At 40.1% G+C, this 25,430-nt stretch overlaps 1 protein-coding gene across 3 annotated transcripts in view; it reads left to right on the forward strand.

Moving 5' to 3' along the window:
* The window catches only part of CRYBG1 (crystallin beta-gamma domain containing 1), a 64,093-nt gene that overhangs the window by 18,334 nt on the left and 20,329 nt on the right, over positions 1–25,430 (forward strand). The window contains exons 1-14 of one of the 3 annotated variants that reach the window (XM_052698592.1): positions 1,725–1,745; positions 3,088–4,577; positions 9,326–9,376; positions 9,782–11,240; positions 11,327–11,503; positions 13,942–13,989; positions 14,083–14,195; positions 15,528–15,684; positions 16,685–16,824; positions 19,766–19,892; positions 20,182–20,217; positions 21,089–21,231; positions 21,935–22,061; positions 22,155–22,300. In XM_052698592.1, the coding sequence (XP_052554552.1) occupies positions 3,826–4,577; positions 9,326–9,376; positions 9,782–11,240; positions 11,327–11,503; positions 13,942–13,989; positions 14,083–14,195; positions 15,528–15,684; positions 16,685–16,824; positions 19,766–19,892; positions 20,182–20,217; positions 21,089–21,231; positions 21,935–22,061; positions 22,155–22,300 (3,476 nt within the window). In that variant the 5' untranslated portion in view covers positions 1,725–1,745; positions 3,088–3,825. Of the gene's footprint in view, positions 1–1,724; positions 1,746–3,087; positions 4,578–9,325; positions 9,377–9,781; positions 11,241–11,326; positions 11,504–13,941; positions 13,990–14,082; positions 14,196–15,527; positions 15,685–16,684; positions 16,825–19,765; positions 19,893–20,181; positions 20,218–21,088; positions 21,232–21,934; positions 22,062–22,154; positions 22,301–25,430 lie in introns of those variants that run through there. The other 2 variants (XM_052698572.1, XM_052698583.1) reach the window with 2 other exon arrangements.

The raw sequence follows: 25,430 nt of genomic DNA on the forward strand, positions 1-25,430 counted from the left end.
TTTTTAACATGACTAATATAGTGCATCCTCCTCACACTTGCAATTACTATGGATTTTCAGAGACATTACTCATTGCTTATTGGCTTGCTTTAATTGGTTGTGCAAATTTCTCATTTTTACTTTTTTTTTAGATAACAAACGATGTTCAGTCCTTATACCTTCCTTACAATTAATTAGTACTGGCAATGCATTTGCAGAATAGGAATAATAACAATAAACAGATACTAATTGGGCTACGCTACACAAGATTGTTTTATGTGATAGGGAAGTTTACAGCTGGTTTTGTTATCACAAAAGCACCTAAACCGTCTGAGGTGTATGAACTTTATGCAGCTTTCAATGTTCCTCTTCATTTAATTGAATGTTTTGGTTTGGCTGGTTGAAAGCAGTCACTGAAGGGAGGGAAACAACAAACATCAAGTTTTCTCATTTGCAGATTATGTCACTCTCTCTACAAATACATAAAAGAAAATGTAGAAAACAAACCACCAAAACTTGAAGGATCATGATGATTAATTTGCCCATTTAAGAGCTGCCAGTGAGGTCACTATGTGCACAGAGACAGGACTTCAGTAGGGGTACAATTGCTTACCAGTTGTATAGGCAACATACTGAAGAAAAGCAGGCAAGGACAGGGAGGGTCTCATGGATTTTTGTTTTGTTGGGGTATGATGTGCCAACTGTGAATTTCCGCATTTTAAGTCTTTCTAAAGTTTTTGGGTGCTTGGGAAAGCTTACTTTCTGCATACAGTGTCACCAGTAGCAGATAGGCTCAGTGGAGCCATCCAGGAGCATTTTATAACTCCTCACACTTGGAGGAGTTTGAGAACAGAGGCCAGCAGCTGTTCTGCTGATTATGCAAAAATAAGTCACCTACTGCGCAAAAAAAACGCCCGATCTTTTAAATTGCCCCGGAGGGTGACTCGCTGTGGGCCGGGCCGCAGGGGTTGACCCGGTGTCTCTCCGCCTCCGCGCTGAGCCCGAGCAAGAGTTTGCGTGGTGGTCCTTCCTGACGAAGCTGTTCCACTTCATTTAAGTCATTAAGCGTTAATTAGAAGAGGACTAGTTTAGCATTCATTAAACATTAAATACTAATTGAGCGCCCGGGGAGAGCGCCGGCTCCATTAGGCAGCGGAGTCATTCTCACGCCGGCCCTGCCGGGGACGGGGCAGGCAGGGGGGAGCCGCCCGGGCGTGGGGCGAACCACCACCCCGGGCCCCGCAGCGCTGCCCCAGGCGGCCCCGGCCCGCGGGCGGCGCGCCAGGGGCGGGCCAAGGCGGCGGCACAGGCGGCGTGGAGCCGCGCCCGCCGGCCCGTGGCTGTGAGGCGGAAAATGCGATTCATCGCCCCGCGGGGCTTTGAACTCGGATCTGCCGGGAGGGCCCGGCCCCGGCCGCCTCTCCGGGCGTGCATCACCGGGTCTCGGCACCTCCGCGCCGCCGGGCCCGGGGGAGGCCGGGCCCAGCCCATGGCAGCGGGTGTCGGGACGGCAGCGCCGCCTCGCCTCGCTTCTCCGCAGGTGGGGCTGCGCAGAGCCCGGCCCGCCTTCCGTGGCGCTCGTCCTTCGGTATCAGCACCGCGTCGGTTTTGCCCGCGGCGGCGTTTTGCCCTCAATAACGTCGCAGCCGCCACCACGCCGCCCGAGCTCCTGCGGGACGGCCGCCCGCTCGCCCTCCGCCGCCTCTAACAGTTCTCGCCTGGCACCCCGTCCCCTCCTCGCCGTCCGGCGGAGGCGGCCCGGCCAGGTAGAGCCGCTGCCCGCGGCGAAGGCGGTGGCTCGGGGCGGGCCGGGGCGCGCTGCGGGGGCGGGCGGAGGCGGAGCGCCCAGACGGCCGGCGCCGGGGTAGCGGCGTGCGGGGCAGCTCCGAGCCGGGGCGCGCTGGGCGGTGAGTGTGGGGGGCCTCACTCGGCGGGGCGAGGCGGGGAGGCGCTGCGCTGCGGAGCCGGGCGGGATGGGGGCGGCCGGGACGGGGATGGGTGAAGTCCGGCTCCTTTCCGTCGTTCGCCTCGTCCCGGGCAGGGGAACAGCGGCGGCGGACTCGAGGGCGCGGGGCGGAGGAGGGCGCGGGTGCCCGTGGGCGTCCTCGAGGGCGGGGAGGAGCGGCCGCGCTGCCCCGTCTGTGCCGGGAGCGGGAGCGCGGCCCGCAGCCTACCGACAGCCAACCCTCAGCTAACCAGCAGCCAACCCGCAGCCGTCCCGTGCCCGGGTGTGAGGGAAAGGCGCGGCGCTGGGAGGGAAGCGCGGTGTCTGCGGGAGAAAGGAAGCCCTGAAAACGCGCGGCGGCAGCCGGCGTGGAGAGCATCGGGAAGGGCGAAGGGACGGAGTAGGAAACGTCCGCGGCGTTTGGAAATACAACAGCTCAAAACACGTATTCATCGTGCCGGCATGTAAAAAGTGCTAATATATTAAAATGCAAATAGGCTTCTGTGCTCGGTAATGCTATTGCGTGTTTCCTGTTTACCATGTTAATTAGAAGTTGTAAGGGAAAACTTCACGGGGAGTGATGCAGGGCAGTGTTTGACCCGGTAATGCTCATTGAATGATGCAGTGGCTCCTGTTGTTTTGAGCTTTCGTTAAGGAAAAATGTAAAAAATGAAACGTAAGAAAAGTAACTTACGCTCATTTCTACCACCAGCAGCCTCCAAACTGTCAACCAATATGGACAGTTCAAGTCCATGCCGTTTTTTTTGGCAAACTCCATGCTCTAATTTTGACCAAGCAACGTGTTTCCCCAGCCCTACCAACGCCAGAATACTATATTACTTCAGGTGATGTTAACTAATTGTGCAACAGTTTGAGATCTAGGACATACAACGCTGCTATTGTAGGGCAAGGTAAGAGTGTTGTAAACAAACACAGGCAAAGGCATAAGGAGAATCTTGGGATTTTAATTGTGTTTTGAGGGTTTTTTGTTTGTTTCATTAGAGCTAGTATCATTTAGTATGTGTTTTTTGTCTTGGTTTTGCTTTGTTTTCCTATTCATTGTATCCTTTTAAATTCAAGATGAAATTAAGACAAATATGCTTATTAAACAAACACTTTTGACCTTAACCAATTTTTTTTTTTTTTTTTTTTTTTTTAAATAGTCCTCCTCACAATTTCCAGATTGTTCCAAAGAAGAGCATAAAAAGAAACCAGTTTTGGAAAGACTTGGAAATTTGTTTGGTACAGGGAAAAGGAAAAATGTCAAAAGTTCATTAGAACACACTTCTCATTGGAAAGGAGAGAGGTCAGTTTCGCCTCACACAGCGCAGCCCATTCACTGTAAACATATACAGCAAGGTCCTGAATCTCCTCCGGTACAGAAGCAAGTGAGAAACACGAGTGTCGTTCCTGAGACACAAGAATATAGTTTCAGTGGGGAAGTAGGACCTCTATACCACGATACCATTTCAGAATGGAGTGGTCGAGGAGTATCCTCTGACAGTGAGTGGTCACCAGACTGGAGCAGCAGCAGCGAAACCATTAAAAACTCTTTCTTTGAGAGTAGTTTGAATGTGGACACCCGGGAACCAGAGAAGGGGTCAGTCACAGATATAAATAATTCCACAACTCCAGATTTTATAAAAAGTTTGAGGAATTTGTCTAGCGAAGACTTAGAAAAGAGTATCTTAAGCCACAAGCATCTGGTGAACACGTGGGTGTCTGAAGAGCCTGGGCATGCAAAGCCAAAGGATTTGCTATACAAGCCGGAAACTCTAGCAAGTGAACACCCGCAGCCTGCGAGAGTGTTAACAGTTGATATCTATCTTAGAAAAACAGACGAACTCCTTAATGAACCCGTGACTGTTATATCGGAAGAAAATTGTGGTGACTCGGACACAATGGATAAGAAATCTTCTAGTAAAAGATCTGGGAAAAGGAGAAAATCTCAGTCATCTAGTGACATCACAAATGGAGAGAGAAACCAGACGGAGAATACTGCCAGAGAAGATTCTGTTTTTGAGGATGATGCATCTTCTGAGGGGTTTCCAGACAAGGTAATAACCTCAGAAAGAAAACTGAAGTCTCCTCAACAGACTCCTGAACGGAATTCCTTTTCTTCAGGTAATAATCCAGACCTAAAAGCTGGATCTGCTCACAAAGGCACGTCCAAGACTGAAGCTGACAAAGGTAAACAACATGCTTCAACCACAACCCCTGCAAGGAGAAGATCTTATAAAAAGAATCAGTTGGATGCTCTTCCTACTTCCCCCACTGGTTTGAAGAGTCAGATGAAAGATTACTCCTCAAAAAGGCAACCTTTAGCATCAACGGAGAGTAACCCAATGACAAAAAGAACTTTGCAGGAAAAAGGAACTCCACCTGGGGCTTTTGGGGAAGACAGCTTGGAATCTCCTAAAGTCTCCTCGTCCAATAAGGCAGAAGAGAACACCATGGTATTTGCTGAAGGCAGAAATGAAACCAAGACAGAAAAGCATGGTAATGATTCTGATGGAAGAGCTTTCTTGCGTACTGATAAGATTAAAAATGGAGACCTATGTATGCCAGCTGAGAGACAGACAAGTTCTGATTTAGACAGCTTCAAGCTGAAGAGTTTGGATGCTTCCAGAATAGTCACAACAAAAATTAGCCTGTAAGTAAGATAACTACAGTTTACCTTACCCTTGTAGCTGTAATTTTGCCAGCATCTGTATTTAGGATTACATAGGAGCACTGGCTAGGTATCTGCTATCTAGATTATTTTCAATTAAGAACTGCTTCTTTTAATCATATTTACACCTAACTAACACTGTAATATACATGTGTTAGAAGAATAATTCGTGTCTAGGTCACTTCTTTGTATGTCTGTTTTGTTATATAGAATAATTTAACATGAGTAAAAGCTGCTCTGTTGTCATCGTTGCCCCTTTTGTTGCTCAGGTTAGTTTGGCTCTCACTGACCTTCATGTGATTTTGCTGTTTGTAGCCAATGGAGGATCTTCTTAAAGATTTTGTACTTTAAAATCCACGGCCAAGGAAGGTGTTCAGGTTATTCTTTGAAAAAGGAGCAATTCTGCTCAGCAGTTATTTTATGAAGAGATGAAGGATGCAGTGTAGAGCTTACTTGGTACTTCAAATTATATGATAAATCTGACTCCAGAAATTTGAATGCATTTAGCTGTCTTTATAAGTACATGTAGGACAAAGGATGTAAATTCTTATGCATGGGATTTAGATCAGGCATTTGCAGAATTATGCATAGTTAGATTGTGTGATTTATTTCTGAAGCAGTTGTTCTCTGTCAAGCAGATGTGATCTTCACTTTCCTTAGGAAGATGTGGATGTATTTGTTACTTGCAGTGTGATCATTAGTAGGATTCCAGCTATTGATTTCCTGGACTACCAATGGTTTTGTTCTGTGAATCATTTTATTGTTCTTGTCATTTCTATTGTTTGGTTTTCATGGGTATGTAATAGGCAGCATTGCTTTCCTCTTTGTGGTGCATTCACTTACAGGTCGTGTCAGAGTCCACATGAGTTGCCTTTCATTTGTGCTAGAGGTTCAAGAAAGTTCAGCATTAAAGCTTAGCAACCACATATACTTCCAGTTATGCTTCCCACATCTGCAAAGTATAGAGTTGATGGGAATATTTTCAGGAAATCAATATTTTCAGGAATATCAGTTTGTGAAATGCTACCTCTGATTTGTACCTTTCTATCTGGATCGAAAACACCTCATTCTGATAGTTAAATTGTGGTGATTTTTGTCCACGATGCCATTGTGTCATCTGGCGACAGAGCTCACAGATGTTCAACACTGCAGTTTTGTATCTTTACAAATTTGAATGCAAGTAGCCTGCATGTTTTTCTCCTTGTGTCACTACCATTAATGATGATGAAGTTACAAGCACTTGCATGGCTGGATTTTGTTTGTCTGGGTATCTGTTTAGTTTGTTGCACAGAGAATTATCTTCTGCTATACTCTAGACAAGTACCCCTTCTGACAGACTTCATTTTAATGGATAAAAGCCTGTTCTTTCTCACCTGGCAGTGTGGACTGTGCACTACTTTGCGTCTTGACCTTATCTGCTGCTCCAAGAACTTTAGCCCAGGGTGGGGACTGCTGTGTTCTGCAGGTTCACGATGCTCCTGGTAGATACTGTTGCACAGAATCACACAATTTCTTTAGCCTGATAAATTGATACAGTCGGATTATCTGATGTAATTTCTGGTCATCCTTGAAAGCATGTTGAACTATAAACCTGGATGTGAGTTAAGTTGTAAAACAGGAAATCACTCATTTGAATGAAGATGGACAATGAGAGACTCATTTCGCTCCTATATAATGAATTTGAAATAATCGAACTAATTTTCAATTGAAGAATATGTGACATTTGTTACAGATGACGTGATGCCAGTTCTGAGAATCGAAGTTATTGAGAAGTACTCCTGAAGAAGTTGTTTTTGCCAGTTCTCAGCAAATAATGATAGCGGTTCCTGTCTTTGCTCCCTTTATGTCTTTGTGTTCATTGAAACTTGGGAGTCACAGGATACTTTTGCCTTTAGCTTTTGAAAGAGGAACTTACTAGGCCTGAGACTAAACTTAGGCTAATGGCACCTCTCACTCAGCACATAAAAGCTCAGGCAGCTGTTAGGGTTTTGCAGAACACATCAGCCTTGACTTTAGTTGTCATTTTTCATTTTCAGACTTGGTTTTGTAGCTGCCTTTGTGCCTATGCCCACTCATTGAATTCTTCTGCTCTGTTAGCATGTTATTTTACTTTGCTTGCCTCAGTCTGATGTTTTGGCATCAGTTACGTGTTTGATGAGGTCGTTTGAACAGTATGCTTCAAGTATATGAGTCACCTTCAATTTATGACTGTATTAGAGGAGATTCAACTGCTTGCTCACACAGGTTAGCTGCAAGGTATAGCCTAAGAGAAGGACATTGGTATTTCACTTGTGCTTGCTTGTTTCTGGCCAGCAGTGGGTGGAAATGATGAACTGTATTGGGCTGTTTGTAAGAAAGTGTCTGAACCATTATTCGAATCCATGTTTCAGTGTTTTTTCTCCCATGCTGCAGGGGAAATTAAAGGACACTCGGACAGCTTCTCTCCTCCTTTTAAACAAGCTTAGAAATTCAGTACTTGCAAAGAGACGCGTCCTTCAGCTATATTTAAAATCAGCCTTCCTCAGTGTGGAACATCAGCGTTCCTCAGTGGCAAAATGAAAGGCTTAGCTGCACGTGACTGGCTGTGGTGGATGGACCTGCAAGGCTGAGCTTTTCATTGCTCTTCAGCATCAGTTGTTTGCCTGCTGCTCTGCAAAAATACTGCAGAGTAAAATACAGGTTGCTGAAGCAGTTGTTTGTGTGTAAATTTGCAAAGCTTGAAACTATACCTTTGAGGTGTTCGTTGCTCATTGACATAAGTTTTAGGTGTGGCTGATAACTATCAGTGTTAACCATTGCGCTTGCTTGTGTCAAGACTTACAAGGAAAGAAGGATCTTATTAGGGAGATGTGTTGTTTGTTGTGTTGAAACGCATGTAGTAGTGCAAGTGACAGACTGACAGGAGGAGGGTATGGAAATGAGTCTGTGAAGATTACCAGGTGCTAGTGATACCTCTTGAAAATACAAGCAGAAGGAAAATATAACTTCTTCCTCTAGTGCATCCTTCTAGCAGAAGTCCTTCTAGCCTGCTACCCTCGGTACAAGTGAGATTTTCACAAGATGGAATGAGTCTTTCAGTGTACCATTAAGATAGTGTCACTGGGGTACATTACGTACAGGTCGAAGCTGAAGCACTTGGCTTTGTTTTAGCAGAGAAGGATGTGAGTAGATCTTGCCATCATCTCCACAGAGGCATTAGAGAAGGCAGAGCAGTTTCTTCTCTGATCTTTCAGTGGAGGGACAGCAGCCTAGTTGCAAGTTGCAACAAGTAAGTTCCAGTGGAACATAAGGTAAAAATAATTCATAGGGCAAGTGGATGACTTGCTTCAGTGCTTCCATAGCTAGTAAGGGTGCAGATTTTCCATCCTTGGAGATACTCAGCCCTTGGTCAGAGAAAACCTTCAGCAACTTTGATCTTACTTGGAAGCTGCATCTGCAGAGTGGCAAGCTGGACTAGATGACCATCAGAGATCCCTTTCAACTTGTTTACATTTCCAGAAAAAAAAAAAAAAAAGTAAATTAACATCTTTCAAAAGTTACTGCAAAAGAAAATAGGGTGTAGATATCTTGAAATTTGTTGTCTGTTAGTTCCACACATTATTTGTCTCAAGAATGTTGTTGTGTTTTTTTTTTCCTGCCTCTAGACTTCAGTTTTCCAATTGCTTTTTATTTAGCTTCTGTTTGAGGTACAGTCAGTCAGGTGTTTGTAAGTTCACTTTATCTTTTTTTGTTGTTGTTGTCTTGTGTTCTTTGTAAGAACATTCCAGTTAAGAGAAATTGAGCAAGCAGTGTGCACTGTCAGGAAGTCTCCTGAAATACTCAGTGATTTCAGCAGTTACTTTCTGCATAGTTTCTTAGGCAGTTGATTTGGGGTTCCTTCTGTTATCACAGTAAGTTTGTTCCCTGTGCTTCTCTCAAGAAGAAAAGTTGCTACAGTGAAGATGTTTTGGTAGGGTTTACTTTCTTACCTGAGAGGGATTCTTGAGGGAGAGAAGGAAGGAGTGGATTCAGTTTTTACGTTTGTGATAACTCAATTGTACCTCACCCTTCTTCACTGGACTGAAGAGCTCTGTCACAGCTCAGCAAACAGCTGTGTAGGTGAAGAACAAAACCAATGAGTACAAGAATAATTGGTAGAGCATATGAGGCCCCTGCAAGCGAGTTTCTTTAATCTCCTGCCATTTTAAGATTTTGTTTCTGTGCATTCTGTCACTGCTGAATGTCGCTGGATTCCAATGTGGAGAGCAGGTCTGACTTTGAGATGCTGATGGGCTGCTTGGCACTCCTTACTTCTGGCTGATAAATTTTGAAGACATGTCTTGCTTCTTCTCAGTTGTTCACACACCTGCAGTAGCAGGTGACACGGACAAAGGCTTTTATTTGAATGTAGATATTCTGATGAAGGAGATGTGCGTCACCAGCTTTCTGCAATAGTAGACAAGTCATATGTGCTGTGGCCTCCTAGTATGCACTTTTCTATCCACTCTGTTAAATAAGATTTTACAAGTATTTCCCAATTCAGTTCTTGTAAAATCAGCAAGGTTAGTTGACACTATTTAAAATGTTAGCTGACTTTACCTGAGGGAAATGGGAGAGTCCTCCCATGCGGTGTTGGCTAATGGTTAAAACAGTGATGAGCAGTTGCAGTGGATCGGGGGATTGTGATATTTTCTACCAGCAGTAATGAATCCAGAAGAGGTTTCTCACTTGATTTATGGTTGCTTCTGCAGTGCAAGGACTGAAAAGAATCTGGGCAGATGTCTTCAAAACTTGTTGGAGAGGTATATTCTAATGTTAACCAACTCATTATCACCTTAATGAATTGGGATTTGTTTCCTAAACTCTGCAGGGAATTGCATGCGTGTAATTTATTCTGCCTGTTCACTATTAAATTTTAATTTCTGTCAGTCATAAGTAGTTCTCTGCCTCATTTGCAGATGCTGTAGGCTGCTGTGTTTCTGCATCTTTGTTTTGCTGAGCATTAAATAATTACGTTTGAAATATATTTTCTTTATTTAGTGTTTAATTATTTTGACTTTTTGAATTCCCTTTGAGATACTGAAATTTAAACTGATTATGATTGTAGGAAAATCATCTTAATGCTACATCTTGTAGTTTTACAAACTGTTACAAGTCTCTTTAAGATTACTGAAAGATGTAACTGTGTATCACTTTGCCTCCCATAGCCCGGCCAAACCGAAGAACGTAGAGCTGAATTTTAAAGCACCTACAAATCAAGACAGTTTAGAAAGTGAGCAGGATACTCTTGAAAAACCAGTTAATAAAAATAACAACAGCATTGCCAACAAAATTTCCTTGTTTGAAAATAAATGTGCCAATCAGAGCCAGAGGCCTGCTGATAGCTCTGCTTCAAAAAATAATGCTGTACCAAGCACGTTTGTTGGTAGAGCAAAGCTGATATTTGGAAAACAACCTAAGGAAAGCGAACAGCCTGATAAAACGTTAAATAAGCAAAACAGTCGCCAGAAGTTATGTGAGAATGGCACAGCTGAGAAAGATGGAACTGCAGAATTAAAAGGCAAAAATGAAGAAGGCTCTGCAGCTCATGAGGACGTTGGGAAAGGAACAGAGCTTAAAGTAAAAGCTGCAATATCCCTTTTTAACCAAAGCAGCAAAATTGAAGCTAGTGGTGCCTCTCTGAAGCAACCTGATCCTGAATTAAGCGCAGCTAAAAAGGAAAGTTCTCCTTTTAAACCGTCTTTGCACTCGCCTGTTAAAAATGAAAGCGTTCATGATATTTACTACCAGCAAAATAACACAAGCTCAGAACTCCCCAGAAACGAAGAGAAGGTACTGCCAGGCACGGAGGTCTTATCGCCCTGCAATGGTGATAAATATCCTCTACAATCTCATCAGCTTTGTAGACCAGAATCTCAGAAGGTGGAAAATGGAGATAAAAATGCAAAGTTGGGAGATTTGACCTATGCAGCACAGCAGTGTGATGGCAGCAGTCTCAATGGTGTAGTGATGTCGGAGCACAGCGGTAATACCCCAGAGAGCCCTAGCAAAACTTGTAATGGCTCTGCTGAAGATGATGCTGTTTTTGATTCTCCGACCGACATGAAGAAGTTTGCTGAAACAATAAAAAACTTGGACAGCTCAGTTTGTTTACCACAGAAAAAGAAAAGGTCAAAGCTTCCTAAATCCCCAGCACCCCACTTCGCAATGCCTCCGATTCATGAAGACAATTTAGAGAAAGTATTTGATCCTAGTGTATTTACCTTTGGTTTGGGACTGAGAAGGGAAAAAGTGCAGGATATGTTACCAACCCAACAAATGAAAATGCAAAGTCTGGAAACGATAGCCAGAGTCAGGCCCAAACGCGCATCAACAGAGCAAAGTATAATATTCAAAGCCCTTCAGTCATGTAGTAGAGAAGAACCTGCTTTTCCTCAGGAAATAAATGGGAAAGAGAACACGGATGGTACAGATGGTGAAGTCAAGAGATCCCGGCTGGAAAAAAGCTCACTCTTCTCAAGCTTGCTGTCATCTACTTCTAAAGAAAAGCTGCTTAATCCATCTGTGACCTCAGTAAATAACACAACTTTTATATCAGACTCCTCAGGGATACCTTTTTTACAACAGGATGCTTCTGGGCCATTCAGCCTGCCTCAAAAACCTGAGGTAATAAAAGATGAACAACATTTTGCATGGTTGTGTTTCATGAATTAACTGCTGAATGACTGTTAATTTTTATTTTTGTGATCCAGTCTCTTTCAGATATGAAGTTTCCAAGTTATATGGAGAAGTACATACAAGCAGATAGTGCAAAAAAAGAGCTGAGTTTACCAGTGCCTAACTATGGGAATCCAGAAAAAAATTTTTCCAGCTGGTTAGGGGCAAGCAGATATGAATCAAATGTCCCCACTGGTTTATTAGATGTAGATGTAAGTATTATGTCATTAGAAATCTGTCTTGAAAGTTACTGCGCATAGCTTTTGTTTTGTTTCTTTCATAGTGGGATATGCATCGATTACATGCACAGAATGAGCATAGGTATAGTAGCAGTTTCATCTGATGTTTGCTACACATGAAAATAAGATGCATGTCTGTAAAATGTATGGCATCTCTTAAAGTGATTGTTTCTTTGTCATGCCTTTATTCTAAGACTCTTCACTAGTAGGAAAGGATATGTTTGAATATGTCTCCATGCTTCTTTTTCTAAAATAGGTCTCGCACTGCATCTGTTTTTTTTTATTCTCAATCAGTAAAATGCTTGCTGCAAATTTCAGAGAACTTTTGCCTGTTCTTCTTTTAAGAATAATCTCTCTGCCACTCAGACATTCAGTTGGTACGCTATTATAAGGATAATAAGGCAAACTTTCTTAGTCCATTATTTCTGCTCTCAGTATTGTCATGCATTTGGTGGAAAATACGTCATTCTTAAAGTATTCCTTAAGAATGCATAGTAACGTTTATTGAAAGTGCTGCTGCAGTGGAGGGATGCCCCTTCACTTGATTATGAGCTTCTGTTCGCCATGAGTGAAGGTAGACCTGTGTTTTCTTTCAAAGCCAATTTCACCCCAACATGAGAACCGTGATTTCTGCTTTCAGTATTTTGAACCAACAGTATTTGCTGTTTCTACAGATGTTGTCCTTATTGTTACCCAGGAAGAAAAATGTTTTCCAAAGTTTAATAGCTGTATTAATGTGATCTGTGGAATTGAAGTAGCATATAAGAAACTTCAGCAGTTCTTTGCTAAAGCAGCAGATTATCTGCTGTTACAGTTCTACTAAAATGGCTGGGGAAGCAGAAATAACTTCTTCCTTCTACACCTTATGGCAGGAAATAATCCATTCTACCTTAAAGTTTTGAGAATGTCGATTTTTCTCTTATGGGAAGTTTTAAATTAGTGTAGGGTTGAAAATTAGGTCGTTTATTTGCAGTGATGAAGACTCCTACCACCAGTTCTAAAGGAATCCTGACTTTAGGTGGTCCTATTTGGATTTCAAAACCTGAATTTGAAGCAAATGACTAATGTAGGTGCTAATTTTTGCCACTTAAATTGTTGTCCCAGAGTGGATTTCACTATTTCATTAGAGTGTGGAGGCACAGTGTGGCAAGGAGGTACGTCCACACGTAAGATTGCTCTTGGGAGGAGTTCATTAGTCTCCATTGGGTTCCAGGTCTTCTGCAGCACCATTGCTGACTCTGAAGTGTCTTGCTCAAGGTAGGCAGGTATCAAGAAAGTTTGTATGACATGTACATACTGTGTGTCTTCATCTGACTAAAAAGGTGGTGATGAAGAGGCTAATGGACAGCATGAAGGGAAAGAGTAAGGGCAGCCTAAAACGATGACTCTCAATGACGCTCGCACTGAGCAAGTTCTAACTGGAATTGAAGCGCAGGCTGAAAAACCAGTCATGCTTCAGCTTGTCTTGATGATGCCTACAAAAATCCAATGGTGGTTAGGAGCTCTATCCTGAGACCACTGCCAGCCCTGCATGGTGACTAATCTGTTCTCATTAGTTCCTTGCACGTGTTGCTGCTTATCTTCTGCTTTGAGCTGTTTGAGGGCAGGGTCTGACTTTTGGTTTATACGAATAGTACCTAGCAGAGTGGGACCCTGTCCAAGAATTAATGCTCCAGTCCTTGCTAGAAAGCCACACGTAATTACAACCCTTTCCTTATTTGTTTTGAGATCACATGATACAACCACAAATTTTTTCATATAGCCTGTATCATATAGTTCCCTGTAGACTTAGAGGTACTGTTACAGATTTTGTATACCTGAGTATATTTTATTTCTTCTCAGCATTTTTAGTCTATTGCTTATTACAGAGCCTCATACTTCTTGGAGAATACTTACCTTGTTAGAAGATGTTCAGCAAAAAATTGATTATAATATCTAGTTCATGAACATATATGCCACCATGCTTCCTCAGTCTTATCACCTATTCCTTAAAAATCATTTATTTCTTTGTGGTTAGCAGACAATAACATATTCATTAATATCTTGAAAGTTGTAGAGCATGTACTTTCATAATGCCAGTTTTATGAGTACTCGCTCAGTGTCTGAAACTCCTGGAATAAGTAGAAAGCTGATCAAAAGAAATTTTAAAATGTTTCAAATTTGAGAATACTTGTCTTCAGCGAGATGATAATTAAAAGAAATAATAATTAGCAAGTGTGTTACTCATGGCAAACTATTGTTCTTCAGGAAGAAGGAGGAATTGAGGCAGGAGCTAGGTGTAGGTGAAGTTTTTTTACTGTTCAGTGTAATTTTCATTTTGTTTCGGTAACTTTTTATAGTTTAGCATCTTTATTGAATGGATGTTTGGTTTGTTTTGTATAAGTGACTTTTCTCTCCCCACTGTTTATTAGACGCTTTCAAGAAATGGACAAAGTAAAATAAATCCCAGGCCTGGGAAGGTAAGACCAATTTTATGTTCTTCGCTGTTCCTCTCCATATTTAAAAGCACAGCAAGACAAAAATAGTTGATGTTGGTTTTGTTTTAAACACAGCTGGTGATATACTGTGACAATCAAGAGAATGTTATTGAAGTTTTCCATGATGTTCTGGATTGCAGTTCTTGGGTTCTGTCACCGACAATCTTAGTTAAAGTTATCAGAGGATGGTAAGATGAATTTTAACTCTTTATTGTTGATAAATCTACCCGGAGATCTTTATCCATCTGGAAATCCTTTGGAACAGAACCAGTGTTCAGCTGCCAATGTAATGTAGACACCTTTTCAAAGAAACATGGTATTTTACCTCCTGCTATAGGAAGCTCTGTATTAGCTAACTTCTCTGACAAATTGGAGTGAGTGCTCCATTTGGAAGAGTTCAACATTTCACCTCAGTGAGATAAAAAGACAAATTCTGTCCATGCTGCCCTTTGATTCTTCTCTCCATTATGGATTCTTAAGTAGTATTTGAATTATGTTAACAGGATAGCTAGGGGTTTTGAAGACAGGTTTGCTATGGGTTAGGGCTACATTAGTCTCGACGAGAAAGATAAATTCCTTAGCCAAATATATGAAGTGATTGTGCAGATATTTCTCTGGTGAGTCTAGAGGGAATTTTTCTTTAAAAGCTGGATTGTCTGTCTATTTAAAAACCAGTTCATCTGTCACCTTCTTTAGAGTGTTAAAAGTACAGCCATTACTGGTCTGGATAGTATGGTAATTTAAGCTGTGACCAGGCTATAATATGGTCAAACAGCATTTTCTCAAAAGTAATGATCTGATAGCAAGCTGGATAAACAAGGACTAGCTGCTGTAGGAGATCCTAGTTCTAATGGCTGCTTAGTTCAGAAAACAGGAATGAAAATCTGGCCTGTGTAAACCAAGGCTCTCTTCTTTTCCAACATGGTTTTCAGTTGTGCTAAGGGAATATTTTTTTATTCCCTTCAAGTGAGAGCTCTAGGGGAGAGTTTTAAATCTGTGAATGGATATAGTTTTTATCTACTTATTTATTCAAACCTACAGTTAAAAATAAAAGTTGTCTTCTGAGCATTCTTCAGCACGTCTATACCAGCCGCTGTAGAACTGTACGATGCTGTTCATAGTATCCAAGTAGCCTGTCTGTTTATACATGACACAGCAGTCTGTAGTGTCAACATTTTCTGACCTACAAATTGGTTCTGATTAGTATCTCGTGCAGAAGTCTGCTATATATAGACAACACTCCTGCAGTCCCAGATCATCAGTTTGAAAAGGGTGGAGAAGTTTTTGATGAAATTACAAAGTCAGCAGTAGGCATCCTTGTTTTCATAATTGCTTTAAAAAATATCACAATGACCAGAAATGACTTGCATCAGCATTGTTGGGTGAATAAACTGTGTTGGTGTGGCATGGAAGGTCTGGAAATGGTGCTTCTTGTGAAAAAAGAAATTGTTAAATGGGAAAATGATTTTTGAAACTCACACTTGATAAAACATTTTAAACTGATGATTTTTTAATTTAAGCTGGATACTCTATGAAAAACCAAATTTTGAAGGTCCTTCTATTCCTCTGGAAGAAGGTGAACTGGAATTCCCAGATATTTGGGGTGCAGGTGAAGAGCAAAATGAATGCGAATCGCTAAAGCCTGCAGTGATTGGTTCGATAAGACATGTTGTTAAGGCAAGTAATATAAGTAAAGAATCTCTTGTAGAAGTCCTAATGTTTGATGAAGTTTTATACTGTTAAGAAAAATCAGTCTTGCAGGTTGGATTTCTCATATGGTCACAGTGTGAGTGGGTGGGTGGGTGGGGTTTCTTTTGTTTTTGTTTAATTGTTAATTTTGTTTAATTTCGTTAAATTTTGTTTTGAAGTAGGGATTTGGCTAAAAAACAGTGAAAGGGTACGTCGGGAAGAAAATTATTTTGCATTGAAACGGCCCAGAAAATGCTATAGAAACTTATGTAGGGTTATGCTTTTCAGCTTGATAAATCTCTTAGGGAAAATCTTTCCAGAACACTGATCAGTAAATCCACAGACATATATTTTGAAAACACATGGATTGTTGAGCATTTTTTTGTTATTTTTTATTAATGTATAGAACAGACTTATACCCGACAAATCTTTAGCATTAAACACCTTCAAATCTTTTTTTTACTCAGAAAATAACTTGTGTGTACAAACCTATTGAGAAATTTCATATGTGCTGGAAACAGCCTTCCTACATGCATTTTAACCTACCATTAAGCATATATGTTTGCAGATTGCCAAAGTAACCATGAGTTATAAAGGTATTTGACCAGTAAAGAAAAAGGGAGGAATATATATTGCTTGTAACTACAGTTCTTGTTTAAATTAGTTCTTCTCAAGAATGGTTTGCTTGTTGTTGTGTTAGGATTTAATTTGCTGGAGGAGATATTAACTGATGAAAGAAGATGCATTCCTGCCTAGATGGCAGAAGATAAACAATGTACATGCTGATTAAAGATTGACTGATGAGGTCTTGGTCCAAACAGAGACAGGCAACTGGCCTAGTTGTACTTTTATGGCAGGAATCTGATAATAGTAGTAATTGACAAGAAGGGGAAGCAATTTAAAACAAACAGGAGTTACAAAGCTGTTTTAGTTAGCCACATTAATTACAGCACAGATGGGGTAATTATTGCGATCTTCATTTTTTCAGGATTACAGGGTCAGTCAAATTGATTTGTATACAGAACCTGAAGGGCTAGGAATCGTGACTTCCTTTTTTGACGACACAGAGGAAACAGGGGTGTTTGGCAGCACTCAGAAGACTTGTTCTATCAAAGTACACTGGGGCATGTAAGTGCATAGTTTTGTGTGAACGTGTACTGCTATGAAAGGAATTTCTTTTAAGCCATTGATTACATCTATCAGCCATGTAAGCAGGCTGTGTTTATTCCAGTCAGACATTTTGGTAGTTCTTGTTGACTGTAACATTGTTACATCATTATAATGCTTCATACCTGGTTAGGGTGACACCTTATAATGTTTTATTTTTCTTTTAATTGCATGGGGTTAAAGAATTTGCAGTAAAAGTATGAACTTTCCTCTGCTGCTTTTCACATTCAGGCAAACTTATAAGAAATGAGAGATGTCTCACCATAGCATTTTACCACCACATTTCCTACCTGCTTTTATCTCTAAACTTGAAATGATTATACTGAACATTTTTAAGCTGTCATGTAATGAAGTAAGGCCTAGCATGAAATGTGGTCTCGTGAAAGCATCCTTTTATTTCACAGTGCATTTTAATTGATCAGTATTTATACTGACAATTAAGAATGTATACTATGTCACCTGAAAACATACAGCCATGTAAATTAGGATTATAATGCATGCCATGAACTAAGCAAAGTTTTGTGATAGAGGAGGCCAAGGAACAATCCAGTTACTGTAGAAATGATGACTTTGATAATGTAATAAGTATATCATTACTTAAAGTATGCCTTAAATTGGCATCAGCAAAATTGGTGCGAAAAGAAGGGAAACTGCACTTAGAAACAGGGAGTATAACTGCTTTTTGTGGTCCTGGGTCCTGCAGAATGTTTTGCAGGGTGTACAGACCTGGTGGCTGTGCCATGTTTGGGTTGTGGTAGCATTTGCCTTTTTGCTAATGGTATATTTAACCGTTGATAATTGCCCAACTAAGGATTAGTATTACATAACACTGCAAAGAGATATTCAAATACATCTCATGATGGATGAGGCACTTTCATTATCAGATAAAGGTATTTTATCTGATGAATTTTTCACACTGGTTTTGGAGGAACACTATGAAGCACTCGAGTATGTAGGAAAATTTTAAGATGTTCACATAGTTGGTTCTCTGACAGAAGCTTATTTATGTTGAACTGCAAATTCATTCCAAATTACATGTCTGCCAAGAGTAATAAAATCAGATACGTTATTTGGAGGTTGATTATTATTTGCCTCATTTACCTTCCAACTTTGTTTCTGTTCCCTCTTGGAAGCATTCTGTGAATAGTGAAATAACAATTTTTTAGTAAAGGAAGCAAGGCCTGTGCAGTTTGTGTGAACTCCTTAAAGTCTTAATTTCTCTCAGCTGTATTTTGATCTCTTGAAGAAAAGTGGACTAGTATTTTCACTGTGAATCAAATTAGGTCTCTCAGTTACCAATTCTTTGTCCAGGAAAGATGGAAAGGTGGAAAGATGTTACTTCTGCCAATTGGTTGCATAAGAAATACAGTAAATTGCTGCTACTTTTTTTTGTGTGTGTGTTGCAGGGTTCTTTTTTTCCCTTAGTTTGCAGGCATGACAGTTCACTGTCCTGGCAGCTGAGGAAGGTTTGATTCTGAGTCACTTCACCGTGTAGGTGTGGTTGGATCTGAAAGTTTCCCACTGTGTGTGCTTAAATGTGTTTATTAAAAGCTGCCAACAAAAATGAGGCAATGCACCATTATCTTCTGATTGTATTCTCTTCTTGGTTTCTCATGTACTTAAAATTCTTCTGTGAAGCTGAGAGCTCACTGAGTTGGGTGGCTATAGGACACACAATACATTCAGTATTTGGCTGTACATGTCAGTAAAAGCAAAGTTCTTTGTTTCTTGGAACCACGTGTCTGCAGTGAAGCTAGACCAACGTGTGCCAGTTTACATTAGCTTAAAGTGTGAGATTAATTTAATTATTTATCTGCCTCATGTCACCAGACTTATACATTATGATCCTTAAGCGGGCAACCTTTTGGTTGTATAAGGTGTTTCTGCTTAGTACTTCATGTCCTGCCTCATGCTGCATGTCTGAGAGACTGGTAGATCTTATTGGGAGAGACACACTGTGAACCCTCAATGCAGAGGTCAGCAGTAGATTTCTGTGTTTCCAGTAAGTGATCACTGGTCAAGATTTTCTTGAAAATGCTTTGAAAAACTACTGTTGCTGTCCAAGTCAGGAATGTTGAAAGTGTTGTCTTTCAAAGTAGACTCATTAGCAGATACAAACCATGAAGAAGTAGATTTCAATGGAATCAGTGTTTTGTGGAGTTTTTTGTTTGATTTGGTTTGGGTTGGTTGGTTGGTTTGTTTTTAACATACTAGTAATACAAGTTTTGAGTTCCCTATCGAGTAGATTTTTCAACAAATGCAGGTCTAGGTTCATAGAGATCTTTCAACTTCTGGAAAGTCTGATGTGAATATTTCAAGGCTATTCTAAAATAATACGCAATAGCCTTAAGTCTTGAAAATTCAGTTCAAAACTTGTGTTGCTCCCAGATAAGACAGTCAAATTCTTGATTGTCTGTTCACAGCATTATATATATATATATATGTGTGTGTGTGTGTGTATATATATATATATTTTTATATATATATATATATATTTTTATATATATATATAGCATTATATATATGTGTGTGTGTGTGTGTGTATATATATATATTTTTATTTTTTTTTACTTGTTCAAACATGCCACGTGCATTGGTAAGCTGTTTCCCTTCACAAATGCAGAAGTTTGCAAGTGCACCAGTTTATAGTTGGGAATTTTGATGGTATAGACAAAGAAACAAAGTTTTAGGGGTACACTATTTCTTTTTTTTTCTTTTTTCGCCTGAGTCGTTTGTTTTGTTCTTTTCTGTTCACAAATTATTACTTCTCTGATTTAGGATTTGTTTTTTATGGTTTGGTTTTCTGTTGTTGTTATTGTTGGGGGTTTTTTTGTTTTGTTTTGTTTTTGTTTTTTTGTTTTATTTTTTTTACTTTTTGCTTTCTACTCCCCCTTTGCTTTAGATGGCTAATTTATGAAGAACCCGGTTTCCAGGGAGTCCCTTTAATGTTGGAGCCTGGTGAATATCCCAATTTAGCTTTCTGGGAGAAGAAGGAAGCCTACATTAGGTCTATGAGGCCCTTGAAAATGGTAAAATGTCGTTATTACTTGCCAGCTATGTGACCTTCACTTATATATTAGAAGCAGTGTCTTAAGGTGGCTACATTTTTTTCAGGACTCATAGAAATGTAAGTCTAAAAACCACAACATTTTAATCTATGAAGTTCTTGATTTGCATCCATTTCTGCTTTTGATCTTCCTAGTTTTCACATGTATTCTACAAAATAGCTTTCATTCTAATTCCAGATTTTTATGAAGAAATGAAGATGATTTAGACTACTCATTTCTCTCTCTCTCTCTTTTTTTTCTACTCCAATAGGGTGGCCGCAAAGTAGAATGTCCTGGAGACCCAAAGGTAAAAATCAGTATTTATTTGGTTGTCCTGTTATCACACATCAACTACGTGTGGGTAGATAAGTATATCTTGGTCACATATTGCCTGCTTAGTGGCTGGTCATGCTGCATGTGACCGCACTATGAAACTGCAATTTGTCTAATTTATGCATCTATTATATATGCAAATATCAGTATTAACAGCTACCTGCATGATGCAGACAGGTAATGAACATTTAAATCCTAATGTTGCATGTCTAAGGGAAGACATCCTGAAAAGAGAGATCATGAATTACTTTCATAATCACAGAATAGCCTGGGTTGGAAGGGACCTTCCAACCCTTCATGAAAGGATCATGAAGCTCCAATGCTCCCACCACAGCTGGGGCCACCAACCTCCCCATTGAGTACTAGACCAGGCTGCTCAGGGCCCCATCCAACCTGGCCTTGAACACATCAAGGGATGGGGCAGCAGTAGCCTCTCTGAGCAGCCTGTTCCAGCACCTCACTACTCTCATAGTAAAAAACTTCCCCCCTGATATCTAACCTGAATCTTCCCTCCTTCAACTTAAAACCATTTCTCCTTGTCCTGCCATTATCAACCCTTTCAAAGAGTTGATTCCCCTCCTGTTTGTAGGCTACCTTTAGATATTGAAAGGCTGCAATGAGGTCACCCCACATCCTTCTTTTCTCCAGGCTGAACAAGCCCAGCTCCCTCAGCCTATCTTCCTAGGGAAGGTGCTCCAGTCCCCTGATCATCTTTGTGGCCCTCCTCTGGACCCTCTCCAACAGAGATAATCTTCTCCCTTTATGCAGCCATGCAAAAGAAACTGACTGCTATCAGAATTTATCACGCTCTTTGCAGCTTTTCTTTTATTTTGTTTCTGTGACAGGTAGTCATTTATGAGAAGCCTTTCTTTGAAGGGAGACATGTGGAAGTAGAATCAGAGATCTTCATGCTCAGTGACAAGGAATCAGAAGAAAAGACACAACTTTCACTTACTTCAATGGGATCCATCAAAGTACTGGGAGGAGTGTAAGTATGGGGAAAAAACACTAGCAGTATTTCCTCATCAGCATTAAGTGTTAACTCTGTAGATTTGAAACTGCAGTGGATAAATTCAGAAACTATTTGGTTTTGATTTTAGATTTACACCTGGGTTAAATTTGGAAATAATCACAACAGTGGCTGCATTCTAGCCAATACTTTTATTGTTACTGCAGTTTCACAGAGGTTAGAGAAGTGGTAGAAGGGCTGTCGAGCAGTCAGAGCAGCCTACATCTGCTAACTTCTCTCTCTCTTCTTGTGATGTTGTTTCTATGTTTTTAACTCCATGCATTGAAGAGTTGCAGAATTTCATCTAGCTTTGGTTAGAGAAGGATACAAAGCTTCTCAAACTACTTTGGAAGTCCTGTATCATTACAAGCCAGGAGGAGTTGCTGTATTTTTTTATTTTTTTTTAGGTCTTGTCTTTCTACCTGGCTACACTGTTTCAAAACAGAGTGGTCATCATAATGTAAATCTTCACTTTTTTCTTCCACCTCTGGCATGTTTTGCAAGTACTTTTATTAGACTTTTTTTTTTTGTTTCCATTTGAAATTGTAATGTAATTGATGTCAGTGGGAAAAACATTTAGGGGACGGCTGTATCTTCAACAGAAGATGGGGGAAAGAACAAATTTCACACAACACATGGTGGCCATAGTCTGTTTTCACACACAGTCTCTGTTGTTGTTTAGTTGGGTCGGATATGAAAAGCCTGGGTTTGAAGGCCATCAGTATTTACTGGAAGAAGGAGAATATCGGGACTGGACAGACTGGGGTGGCTATGATGAAGAGCTGCAGTCACTGAGACCTGTTGTTGGTGTAAGTTCCAAGAACATAGAGTTGTTATCTCCTGAGCACACTGAGGCAGCACGTAGCTTTCTTCTTATGGCACTTCTTTTCTTTTTTTAACAGGACTTCACAAGCTCACATATGATAATGTACAGTGAAAAAGACTTCGGATCAAAAGGTTCTAACATTAATGTGTTAGGAATTGTTTCCAATTTGAAAGACACTGGATATGGGCTGAGAACACAATCTATAAATGTGCTGAGTGGCGTGTAAGTGCTGTTTTAACTGCTGTTTAATAGTGCATCTGCAATTTCTAGAATTTTTGAATTTGATCATGCTTTTTCCGTACTTGGTCTTGTAGTGTCTCTGTTATGTCCTCAGATAAAAATTTCTGCTTTTGACTGGAGCGTGTTGGCTACAACACTGAGATGTTGGTTTGCTGACTTGCAAAGTATGAAAGTGAATGAGATAAAATCGGAGAGATAAAAATAGTTGTTCTCATGGCTGTATTTTTAGAAGCATTTCAGCAGCAAAATTGTCATGGAATTAATTTCTGATTTTTGCTTGGGCTTCTTGTGCTTGACCAGAGGCAAATTACTTACTCTTTCTCAGAGTTGTGTATAAAATGCTGTTTCTTTCTGAAAAGTAGCATTACTTTTGCAGTGAATACCACAATTAAAATTTTTTATCTTTTTTTTTGGAGGGGTGGGGAGGAGTGTTGTTTATTAAGGTTCTTAAAACTATTGGTTGGTGTGGCCATATCCTCTGCTTGGTGTCATTTGTGCTGTCACACGCAGTTAATAAGTTGGTGTATCTTTCTGTTTGATTTGTTGGTTCCATTAATTGCAGATTGAATTCCACAGCCTTGGAGACAGCATCAAAGTATTTTGGAAATATAAACAAATATTAGCAGTCATGTCTCCAAGTACCAAAATCTGAGATATAGTTTCTTTCTCTGGAATGCAGGTGACTTGCTGAGAGCTCTGCCTTACCCAGCCACACCTTAAGTCTTTCTGCATGTTATCTGTGTGATATCTCTGCAAATTTTGTCTGGGTAAAGACTGTAGAATTGAGCTCAGTGCATTTCAAAGGAATGCTTTTGATTTCTGTATGAAAGTTATGCGACAGCAGTTTCTTCTGCATAGTGACCTTTGAAGCCGCTGTGCCCTTATGTCTTCTGTAATATGCAAGGAAGATTCATGGGAAAGAATCTCCTCTGAAGGTTGGGAAACAAATTGTGGGTGCCTATCACGCCCTTTGTGTAGTTGTTCTAGTAAATGTGACTGTTGCAGCTGAGATAGGAATCGTACTTCAGTATGAGTATTCTAGTAATTAAGAGTGACTCCGATACTTTGATGGTAAAATTGGCTAGAAGTTATTACAAACAAAACCCTTGTCCCACAGACTGCTCCTGTTCCTGTAATCTTACTTGCTAGTCTCTTAAAGGTGTAATTTGTAGCAATAAGCATGTTTTTTATTTAGGTGTATTGTTTGTAACAAGTTACTATCAGTCCAGTTTTACAGTCTGGTATGAGCATTTTGTATCCAAAGATGTTGTGAGTGTTGCAGCATTTTGGGGTGGTGGTCTTAGTAAATGCCAATGTGACAGGAAGTTGAATCATGTAAAGTCATGATTGGCAATAAAACTGTTTGATTTTAAGCATTAAATAACCTCAAGTAGAATTTTTTTTATATCTTTCCTACCAAGAAATCAGTCATACAGTGATGAATAATCCATTGAGCAATTCCTAGATCTATTTAGACTAGCATATAAGTGATGTCATACTGAACTGTTTCAGGTTCAATAAAAGCTTGTAGTAGTATTTCTAAGTAACCTTCCTGGTGTCGTACTGAAAATACTTCATTTGAAAAAGAAAAAGTGAACTGTAAGAAGCCCTGAACTTTTCCCTAACTTTTTTCTTTCTTAACTACAGGTATCTGTAGTAAGCAGATATAGCAGTAATAGATAACATGTAATCTGTATTTCCCACATAATGAGTTTGATTGCTCTGTAATTTAAAGGGTATATCAAAGAAAAGAAAGGCTGAGACAGCAGAACGTAGATACTACTGAACAACTTCTGAGCTAAACTGCATCTCTAAACTGTATGCTGAAGGCAGCACAGCTCTGCATTTGGGGAATGAATATTTTGTTTTGGGGGCAGTGGAGAGCAAGTTGCATTAAGATTTTCAGCTGTTGTGTCTGAGGGATGTTTCTAAGCAATATTTTAATGTCTTAGATAAATCCATTCTAAAGACACCTTGAAAAATATATACAGAAGTGATGAGTGAGTATTGACTTCTTTTAAGTTGATTTATGTTTTGCTTTCAAGCATTCTTCAGAGATTGGCCAAGCACAGAATCCAGGGCATTCTATTGTACCGTTTGGTTTAGGAGAAAATAAATTCAGATTGCTTGAAAACAGGAGAGGCCTTTTTTTTTTTTTTTTTTAAAGTAGGATTTGATCTTTACTCCCAAGTTGGCAGAACTGAAAGTGGTGGAAAATGAAAGTATTTAATAGCAACGGGTAACACCCTTTACAAGTTTAAGCAAGTACTTAAAGCAACTGCGTTGTATAATTTTGACTTTCCTCTTTGCTTAATAGTCCTTCAAGCTTATGTTTAATGGTTATTAAAATCACAGGAATTGCGTGTTTCCGAATGTGCCTTTTCTTTATCCATAAACATGGGAAGCTTTTGCCAAAGTTAGTGAAAAAGCCCCTGTATTTTAGTTGATCCTTTCTTTAAGTAGGTGGAAGAATGTTTTCAGGGGTGTGTTCTGCACAGGTATTTGTTTTACTGTGGTCTTGTAATTCATACTGGTTTCCTTCTGATTTTCAAGTGATTAGTCCACAGCACAGATTTTTCTGCTTCTAGTGCATGTCTGTTCAGTGAGGAAATCGTTAAGTAATGGATAGTTTGCAGATAGTAGTCAAAATATAATATATTGAATCTAAATGCATTCAGAATGGTAATGTGAGTGGAACTAAGGAGGCACTGTACAGGAACAAACCCCCATTGGGTTCTTTAATAGGTAAGAGGCCTTAGATTGCCTGCAGGAACATTTCAAACAGAGTTTTCTCTTTCCCTCTAGTTCAGTTTCTCTGAACTGAGCTAAAGTGATGTTGAACAGAACAAAAAGTTCACACGTCTGTGGGACACTAGAAATCACAAGCACAAATGAGAATGGTAAATAACACATTTCCTTTCTTCCCTACAAATGGAATTTAATTACCTCTTCTTTCCTGTTAGTCATTCAAGTGCCTTTTTTTCCTCCCTGGCTCTACATGGTCTATGAGATAAACATATAGACCAATTTAAACCTGTTGTCTACATGTAGTATTTAAGGTTTAAATGTTATGGATTCTATTTCAGACCTAATGGAGATCTTCTGTGCCTGA

This window comes from Tympanuchus pallidicinctus, unplaced genomic scaffold, assembly GCF_026119805.1.
Source record: "Tympanuchus pallidicinctus isolate F22 unplaced genomic scaffold, pur_lepc_1.0 scaffold1, whole genome shotgun sequence".
NCBI lineage: Eukaryota > Metazoa > Chordata > Aves > Galliformes > Phasianidae > Tympanuchus > Tympanuchus pallidicinctus.